The sequence below is a fragment of the Sinocyclocheilus anshuiensis genome, unplaced genomic scaffold, assembly GCF_001515605.1.
Source record: "Sinocyclocheilus anshuiensis isolate Anshui unplaced genomic scaffold, SAMN03320099.WGS_v1.1 scaffold107, whole genome shotgun sequence".
Classification (NCBI taxonomy): domain Eukaryota; kingdom Metazoa; phylum Chordata; class Actinopteri; order Cypriniformes; family Cyprinidae; genus Sinocyclocheilus; species Sinocyclocheilus anshuiensis.
Window position 1 is genome coordinate 1,681,693 of NW_015549584.1, and position 10,548 is coordinate 1,692,240.

Here is a 10,548-nt window from a genome sequence, read left to right on the forward strand (position 1 = left end):
GTACAAACATTACTACAAACTAAACCACCAGGGTCCTAGAAATGCGGTCCTGAAACTGCAGCCTCCGCTATATTATCCAATTCGGTAGGTGGCGCTGTTACAAAAGCATAGGGTCCTAGAACTGCGGTCCTGAAACTGCAGCCTCCGGTTGTGCAGGAACACCCTTCTCACAATGGCAGCCACAGTAAATTAATTACATGCATTTCCATAGCTCGAGCATGATTCACCGTTTCAGTTTTATTTATTTTATTTTGCAAGATGTGATATGTAAAATCAAATCAGTTCCCTATATATTTCTTATCTTAAATAAATGTAGTAGTCTTTTAGGATGACACAAAACCTATTGTGGTGATAACATGGAAAGTAGATTCAGTGATAGTCAGAAGGTAGTATAGTACTTCGATACCATTCACATATCATATCACTGTGCAAAAACACTGCATTTTTTTTTATTAGTGGAAAGTATAATATAAATGTCATGTAACTACTAGACTAATACGGTTTTATTACTTTTATTGCTTAACTTCCCCATTCCGTGATGGTGAGTTGGCTTGAGGGGGAAAAAACTTAATATAGCCTACTGAGAAAGAAACTGAAATATACTTTTAATTTGAACTTCCTCACTAACATAACATTTTACTACTATTACTACAGCTACACGATTTATATTTAGTTCCATGGTCGCCAATCATTGTGGTTTCCACGAGGCCATACCGTGCATAAATACTCACAAAACACTGGAACTTTGTTTTCAACTGATTTCCTTCGATCTTTGTGTTCACTGAAGTGAGTGTTTTTCCTGTGCCTGCCTGTGAGATTTCTTTTATTTTCCCACAAGTAGAACGATAAGTCCCGCCTCCTGCGTTTGGATTGGCTTTTGGAAACTGATGGCAGTCTGCGATTGGACAATTGAGACGTCACTCATAGAATGGACCGCCTCTTTGTGCGCAGTGTCTCACACTGCTGATGGCGCTGTAAACACAGTGACGCGGCGTTGCGTGGCCCAGCAAATCACAGATTCGCGTTTTATATGTGAACGAGCGCGAGAGACGCTATTCACGTCCACAGCTTCATATGCAATCACATAAACAAAAGACACACGAGGACCGCTCGTCGGAGGTGCAATGACAAGGAAAAGTGCAATCCCCCCTTCATACTATGGTAAGCAGCCTGTGAATCGCGTCAAATCAAGTTTTTGCAGTAAGACCATTGACAAAGAGAACTGACCCAGCGCTGCTGGTGTCAACCCGATTCGTTACTGTAAGTGTTTGGCCGTTTTCTCGCGTAGTAAATATTTCAAGGACCTTTGTGCAGAACGATAGTTTAAACATAGTTTTTAAAGACACACTCGATCTTTTTTGCTAATTTTGGATTGTACACGTAATGATGGATTGTACACATAAAAAATGAACGGCACCTTTGATAAATATGATCAAAATATTCTATTTTCACATGAAATGAGGACATATTAAAACCTATTAACACCAAGCACGATAACTATAACGGTAACTGTCTATAACTAACGCTTTAAATGCTCGAGTTCGAAGGTAGGTAATGTTTTAATCGTTCATCTGCTGGAAAAAAAATCGTTCTGAACGTGTTTCCAATGATATGAACAAGAACAATTATGTTTCCAATGATATGAACAAGAACAATTATTAAAACTTGATGTAGTTCGAGTCCTTGGTGTAAACAATGTTTTATACAACGTTTTAATCTACATGTAATGGGTCTCCTCTTTATGACCGCTGCCACTTTGCCATCACATGACAACTTGTTCTGCTGCTTTAAATGCTTGAATATTTTTTAAGTTAGGTGGAATTTTGATTGGCTGTCAATGTTATCGTTATAAGTTGGAAAAATTGTTCTGAAAGTAATTTCAACAATATTAATCCTCTATACTTCCCTATTCTTATAGAATTAGGACAATAAAAATGTGTAGTTATTTTTATAATTATCGTCCTTGTTAACGAGCATTCATACAACTGTTTATTCTTCATGGAGTGGGTAGCCCCTCATGACTGCCATCACATGACCACCTGTTCACAGTAGCTATGTTTCCATCCATCTATTTTTGTGCACATTTTGGAATAGTGCATAAAAAACAGTGGATGGAAACGCCAAGATGCGCATAATTTCTAAAAATGCGCATAAAAAAACTTATGCACACAATTGAGTGGGATAAAATTTTTATGCGATAAGAAAAAGTGCATATAAACTATGATAGAAACACATTTACCAAATAAATTCCACCATGCGCATCAAAAAAGTCATGTGACTGTGCACGATGGGATGGGAAAACTTGCACGTTGCAAAGCATCTGAAATGTTGTTTTGGTCATTCTGAAAATGCCTGAGCGAAGTCTGTCATCAAAGTATGTCTGTATAATGTGACAGCGATAAAATTGCTGAAGGTTGCAGAGTCACTGTTGGTTTCAAGTAGGCTTTTGCACTGTCTGCACTCCATTTTGATAATCGCTGCATTACGTATGTTGCTGCTCATTTGAAGTTGCTCAAGTTGAGTTCTGCTCTACTTTGTCATATCATGCAACCTTCTCAGTCACTTGTGTTGGTGAAATTTGGAGCGCAAACCACCTACAATACATTAGTTTAAACTGAATCCAAGAATGTTTTTGAGACAGAGAAACGATGACCAAATCAACCAAAGTGGCAACAGTTACTAAACAAAGTTAACGCATGCAGTCCAATAAGTGTCAAGTATACAGTCTAGAACCACTGTACTATACAAATCATTAAAAGACAGTTAAGTATAAACCAAATTTAAAATTTAGTCCATCTGGAACAGAATGTTGAGAACTTAAAACATTAGGAATGCTTTCAGTCTGTAGTCTACTTCACATTCCTCCAGAATCATCAGAGACCTTTTACATTGTTCTGGAAACCAATCGTTCACAATCCCCTATGAGCTGGAGCAGAGCACTCACAGGCCCCTCTAGCCATTTAACACAACTACACTAAATATTTTTCAGAGGCAATCTGTCTAATTATAACACATTATCATGCCAAAAGGGATGCATCTGGTACGCCTACGCACCCACATACATTGAGCATAACCATCTAAATAGAGTTGTAATTATTATCGTGTGATCTACTGCATCTGAATCTCTATTTTTACAGCCTAGATGGCTCACCATGGCAGTGCTGTTGGAGTGTCAAAGAACGGAGTTTTCTTTGTCACGTAAATAGTGCAGGGAGCAGCTGTTTCTGTGTCTCGCTCGGGCAGGGTCAAGCTCTTTGGCCTTTGCCTCATGTATTGTTAAGTTCCCACGAGCCACCTGTCAATCACAACTATTGTCAGCTGGAATTGGGAAATAGTCTGTGGAGAGATACCCAAATCAAGGAAAAAAGCTGTCAGATATTATGCGGAAGCATATGGTTGTTTCGAGGTAGCTTGTGTTTTTTGTCAGCATCAATCTGGCATCTGGTTCCTTTCCAAATTTGAAACAGATTTTGGTATGTTTTTGTTGCTGTTGTTCTTGTCTGGTTGGTATCATGGCAGTGGGAGTACTGTACTGAGATGACTTACAAAGGAAGCAGTCTGTCATTGCAGTTCATTTGAAGTGGAACTGTGAGGTTTCAAATGTCTGGGGGAGTGGAGCGTTTGAATGGGGGCGGAGCTTGTTCTGACCTGTGTTTGGGTCTGCTGTTCTGTCTGATCTCAAATGCAATCCAGAACTGCTGCTGAGAGAGAAGGAATATGAAAGTGAGAGATACAGACTCTCTAGAATAAATAGAACAATAAAAAGATTAGGATCTGTCTACAACACTGTGCCAATATTATCTCCCTTTCTCTTAAAGCGATAGTTCACCCAAAAATAAAAATTGTCAAAATTGACTTACCCTCATGTTGTTCCAAACCAGTATAGTTTTTTTTTCTCCTTGAAATATAGGTATTTAAATCTTAGAGCAGTGCTTTTCAGTATAATGAAAGCATACGGTAACCATATGTGTACAAAAAGGATGAAAAACACTGGAAAGGTACATTGTACAAAATTACTTTAACCGTAAAAATGCTACTGTAAAAACTGTAATGGTAAGTTTGTTTAACGGTAAGTTTCCTTTCTATATACAGGGAAAACTAATAGATTTAACCTTACATTTCATGTCATTTTACTGTAAAAATGTTAAATGTAATTTTTTGTAGAAGTGAAAAAAGAACGACTCATCTTATAATATGAATTGTCCACTATGATATGATTTGTGCATTATTTTCCAAGTCTTCTGAAGTCGTGCAATAGCTTTGTGTGAGAAATGCACTAAAAATTTAAGTAATAATTCTTATCTGCCATAGCTCAATAGTACAGGTCTTCAGATGCTCCTTATAGAGCTTCTGTACATGAAGAATATCTAACTCCATTTTTGATGTTCTTATTTTCTTATCTTGTGATAAACCATTTATAGCCAGCATATTTTGCCATCAAAAGAAAATGCTGGTTAAAAAGATTGAGCAATTTTGTCTTTCAAGCTTTAGGCAAGAAGTAGAGAAGCTGAATTGCAATGGGTTCCCGGCCCGATGCGGATGTAAATTTTAAAAAGCCTCCCTCCGGACGAGGAAGGATCTTATTAACAGTTCCGCAACAGGACGATCTTCCCTTAAGGACAGAGAGCAAATTATACTCCTGCTTCAGAGCTTGCTGCAAGAGGTACATTAAAGATGCCTGGAATTATGTAGCTAATATGGACAGTCAGTGCATTCATGTGGGATCAGATAGTCTCTCTTTATCTCTTAAGAGTTTGACACAGAAGATTCTCTTTCATGTCCACTGCCTGTGGTACAAAGCAGCTCTCAGTGGCACATGCCATAGTCCACCACAGAGTTCAGAATGAGCTCTCTACTGTGTGCCTGGGACATTATCAATGACGGATTCTACTCAAATGCCACGCTAAGGGATGAATGGCTCATAATGGGTGTCATCTCTTTTTCCAGTGCCTTTATAAACGACTAGGAAGTTGTATAGGTTCCGTTAATGGACAGCATCACTGGTCCTGTATGAAAACTTACGCAAAGCATCTTGTCTGGTTTTGATTCAATCTGAATTTGAATGCAGTTTCCAAAAAAACTGTGTGCGTCTTTGATTTGTAGGTAAAAAGTTGTCTAAAATGCTGTTGCAGAAATCATTCATGTCAGTCTAATTGAGTCGCACTTACAGCAGGTCTTTTGCTTTATGATTTGACTTCAATTTCAGTCTGTTTCTCTCTATTGTATGGCTTCAAAACACTCGAAATATAGTGCAAGTAGATAGACCACCTCTTTGATACTTTTATAGTGATTTTGTGAAATCACCAAGCTTTCTTTTTGAAGCTTGAAAGCTTAAGTCCCCATTCATATTAATTGCATGGAAAGAATGACCACAGTCTTCAGAATTTGTGCTTTTTCTTTTTACTATAGAAGTAGAAAGTCATTCAGGATTAGAACAACATGAGGGTAAGAGCTAATGGAAAATTATTTATGTCAGGATTTGATGTAACACCAGTACATCTTCCACATTACTGAGCCATCATGTTCCAAAGTTGTGTTTGTTTTTTTTCCCCCGGTTTTTTTTTTTTTTTGGTCATGTTTTATCTCAGGAACATATCTCAGGAACAAAATGAACCAGGGCTGCTCATTTGACACACACACACAAACACACACAAACACACACAAATAATATAATGCTGTTGCATAAAATAATGTGAACTCATTTCATAATTGATTAATTTTGCAACACTGACACAGTTACTGAACTGAATTGAAACAACAATTAACTAAATTGAGTTGAATAATGACACTGTTGTCTGCTTTACAGCCGAAATTGAAGTCGTTTCATAATTGATGAATGTTACAACATGATATTTTCCTGTTTATAAATGTGACACTGCTTTGAAACAATCAGCATTGTATAGCATTGTATAAATGTGACCTGGCTTGACAGAAGTTTTTTTTTTTTTTTTTATAAATATTTAGCAATGTATATTTATGAGATAGCTTTGTTAATTGATTTAAATTTTGCTTTATTTTGCCTAGGGAATAAACTAAGCCAGGACTGCAATCGGTGCCACCTTAAAAAAAAAGCTGCATGATGCCTTTGGTTGTAAAGATGCAAATCACATTTCAGTATCCAGGAGTCATATTCACACTCACACTGTCAATGTCTATGCTGTCCGCCTGGTGCTCAAAGCTAAAGCTGGTGTCCTTGAGAGATATGCAAGCAGTTTCACTCATTTCAGCAGGCACTGGCAGAATTTTTATGTTCAGATAGAGGCTGAGCAACAGAACAGTGACTAAATGTGTGAAAGATTTTGATATTCTTTTGCATTTTGCCTTGTAAACAAATGGCCATGTGACTTTCACCTTCTCTTTAGTAGTTGTAGTGTTAAATAATGGTGCCAGAAATGCCACTAATTAACGTAAAGTGGAATTTATCCATATCAAGTGCCATTATCACACAATAAATTAGCACGATAGAAACAGCTAAAGTGCTGTCTCTGTTGTCATTAAGTAAAAGGTGTCATTTGAATGACCAGTGTGGTGATAAATTAAGAACAGCTCTTTGATTAGATGTAGTAATGAAGCAGCCACATGAAAGTAAAGAGTTTAAGCTCCAAGGCAAGCCTCTTATTTGAGCATATACCAGTTATAACAGTTTTTTGGCTTGAGTCAGCAAAACATGAGTCTAAAGGGAGCGAGAGTTTCCTGCCTCACCAATCTGCTCTGTCTGTCACTCTCTTCACTTCGCCTGTCCATCTGTCACTGATGGTTTACGTGTCTCGCTGTCTGTCACTCAGTCATCTGTCTTATATCTGTGATGACATCCAAGTACATCTGCAGTATGAGAATATGATTTATGTGTTTGATAGTGTCTACAGATCATAAAAAGTCATTTAAAAAATAACTGTAATTAGTTCCTTTTTATGTGTATTATTTTCTTTATACATAGCCTACATATTCTAAACTAATTATATTTGATAGAACCTATAAATATAAGAAGTTATGTAAAATACATAATAAAATTGTATAATTTACTTTCTAATTTTAATTAATTTTATTTACAAGTTAGATGTTAGATTCATTCACACAGTGAACGATGTATTAATTCACACAGAAACAAGCAGAACATGCAGGATTCATGTTGAATAGTATTTTTGCAGCTTAATATTAGTCCATATCACATTTTGATTTAGGCCTGAGTGTACTGACCAACTTTTGATTTAGTCATCCAAAATTTGGCAAATGCCGTGACATTCTGCGTTATACAGTAAATTCCATTTTTATGAGTGGATTCTGCGATTCTGTTCTCGTTTTTTGCATCGCGGAAATCATAGGGCCCTAATATAGTCATAAATAAACAATGTATGTATCATATTTAGTTTAATTTTTACTGGTTTAATGAAAGGACACACAAATGCTGAAATTATACAATGGTATCATTTTACATATTCAATGACATTTATCAACAACTCACCTGTTTCTTCGGGAGTTCTGCTTTCCTCTTTGCACAAAAGATTTGTCTGTTTGGATATTTATTTATCTGTTTGTGTATTGATTGAATAGCTATAATTAATTTAAAACTGACATTGAAAAGAAAAGGTTTCCAGCCAGTTCACTTGAGGTCACGATTGAGATGCAGCATATGTCAGGGACTTGTTTGTGACTTAATGCCATGGGGTGGGAACTCCATGTTCTGGTAGGATGAGGAAAAAGTAACCAGACAGAGTTTCCATTCGACCAAACCCATGCTGTCTGCACCTGTGTGCCTTCCCAGGCTGTTCCTTATGGAGTAAAAGAGGCTTGTGTTATACAGCAAGGCCTGCAAGACACTGCTCTCAGTGTGTGAACTCGTGTGTGTGTGTGTGTGTGTGTGTGTGTGTGTGTGTGTGTGTGTGTGTGTGTGTGTGTGTATGGAAAAAAGCTTAGTGGAACCAGAGGATGAGAAGAAGAGGTATAGCGGGGGAGATGAGACTTCCAGAGGCAGTTCAAGGAAGGAATTACTGTACCCCGCTATATCTGAAGCCAAAAACTATGGCACATTTGGCTTGAGCTTTCTACAGAATGACAGTCGCTTTCTGTGCCAATTCATTCTAATGCATTCATATCAACAGTAAATAAGTGGAGAGTGGGGGAAAACAGAATAAATCTCGTCAGAGTTGATGTTTTGGGAAATGTGACTTGAAAAAGAGGATCTCATAGGATTTTGACTGGAACTCAATAGGACTTGCTGTGGAACAATATTCAGAATAGCATGAGGGAACTACAAGGGAGTAAGTTTGGTTTATATATTTTATTTATTTATTGACATTTATTTATACTGTATTTATACTACAGTCCAGAATTTCAGTGTCAGTAAGTTATTTTTTAAATGTTATTGAAATAAGTACCTTATGCTCACCAAGGCTGCATTTATTTGGTCAAAAATATGCAAAAAAATCTTGTGATTTTGTGAAATATTAGTATAATGTAAAATAACTGTTTGTTTCTGTGATGGCAAAGCTGATTTTTCAGCAATCATTATTTTAGTCTTCAATGTCTTTGTGTGTGTCTATAATATTGTTATTAGATGAAATTACACAGTTTAAACCGAAAGTGTAGCATTTACATATACGTCAGTCTTAATTACCAAAAATGCTAAATGAGGCAGGAAGGATGTTTGTGATTGAAGAAGGTGTCACCGTTGAAATTAGTGTCACTGAGGAATCTGTGCCGGTCTCGCTTGGTGGTAATTTAGTTTACCTGGGAAGGATTGACACCAGCTGTTCCTTAGCTACGGTTCAGCTGATGCAATTAAGCCATGCAAACTGACGAACCACTCAGTCTGTTAAATGTCGGACAGATTATAAATGAGACTGAGAAGTGGGGATAAGCCGTTGATCTGCTGTCTGGGGCCGCTGTGATGTAAGAGGTGTCTCAGGAGATGGCCTGTTAGTGAGGCAACTTTATTGCCACTCTTTTCGTTGCAGTCAAATCGAGTCTTGGGGGGAAGAAAATATGGTTCTTCTGATGAAAAACATTGTAACTGCTTGAAGGATTTGGTTGTTTTTTTGTATTCAGTGGTTAGGCAAGACCAGTAAATCTGTTCTTTAGTCCTTGCTTGTTACTTGAGCTGTCATTTCACATTACGCTTTCATTTGTTCTCTTCTTAAATAAATCAGTCAAACACTTCTTTCTGAGGATTAATACAAGATAGATTTTTTCTCAAATTAGCTGTGTTTGTCCACTCTTAAAGGAATAGTTCACCCATGAATGAAAATTTGCTGAAAATCTACTCACCCTCAAGCCATCCTAGCTTGTTTCTTCGTCATGGATGGCCTAAGGGTGAGTACATTTTAAACATATTTTCCTTTTTGAGAGCATTATTCCTTTAAGAGATAGTGTCTTGTAGTTGAGGGGCAAATTAAAAGCATGTAGCAGCCACAAAGGGGGTGTTAATGAGAACCCTTCTGAAACCTATATTCAAATGGGATAAGTAATGCTAACATTGTTATTCCCATAATACCTCAGGGGCATTTTCCAGATGTCCTGACCTGTTTGTCCACTGTCGCCTGGCCACAGTGTCTTATCAGTTCTTCTTTCCTCTCTCTCTCTTCTTACTCTCATGTCTGCCAGTATTATTTATGTCTCTTTATCCTTCTTGTCTTTTTTTCTCTTTCTTCTGTCTATAACCGTTTTCTTTTGTCTAACACACTTTTCTCTGAGGCTCATCATCTCTTTGACTGTAAGTGTAACTGTAGTCAGTATAGGTGAGGGCGGTAAACATGAGAAATCGGTATAAATTTGTCAAATGGTAGAAATGTTGGATAACGTCTCTATTGCAGTTATGCTGATGTAAAGTTGCAATGATGCAATGCCATGAAAGTTTGTCCTTTGCTTGTATTTATAAGCCTTGTCATTTTAAACTTTCAAGTGATTGTAAACTGTTCAAGCACAGTAAGACGTGAAAGACAACTCAATTCGGTACTCGCACGCTGTTCTGACAGGTCACACACGAAGCACCCATTAAACAGCATATAAATGCTGAATTGACGTTCTTTTCGCTGTTTATTGCACTTAAACTGTCAATTACACACGTCAAAATGCCCAGCTTGGCTAGTGTTCACATAAACATAGTCCATTTTGAGTAAGGTAAACAGCTGGTATAAAATCGGATGCATGTGAGTGAATTGGATCTGTACATTAAGTCTTAAAGTGACAGTAGCCTAATATACCCGCTGTCTTGTCTTGAATGTTTTTCAAACAACAAAATACAAAGAAAATCACTCAGCTTTTGACTGAATAACTTTAGTTTAGCTTTAATATGAATCAGTATAGAATATTTAATTCATGCAAAGACAATTCTGTGTTTTATTTCTGTGGTGTTTTATTTCTCTTAGATAGCTTAGGCCAGTGTTTCCCAACCAGGGTGCCGCGGCACCCTGGGGTGCCATCTGTCGAGAGCAGGGGTGCCATGTAAAAAATCCTTTTTTAATTTTTTTAAATTGATAAAATGTTCAAAAAAGCAGCTATTATATAATATCAATTTCTGATGTCGCCAATAATTAGAGATGCACTGAAATT

The 10,548-nt window shown here is 37.2% G+C and overlaps 1 protein-coding gene across 2 annotated transcripts in view; it reads left to right on the plus strand.

Annotated features, from left to right (window-relative positions):
* Window positions 1-10,548, plus strand: part of slc44a5b (solute carrier family 44 member 5b) — a 35,105-nt gene that overhangs the window by 672 nt on the left and 23,885 nt on the right. Inside the window, exon 1 of one of the 2 annotated variants that reach the window (XM_016446207.1) lies at window positions 998-1,161. The exons of the other annotated variant lie outside the window; for it this stretch is intronic. Coding sequence (XP_016301693.1) covers window positions 1,125-1,161 — 37 coding nt within the window. The 5' untranslated portion in view covers window positions 998-1,124. Of the gene's footprint in view, window positions 1-997; window positions 1,162-10,548 lie in introns of those variants that run through there. 2 annotated transcript variants of the gene reach the window in all.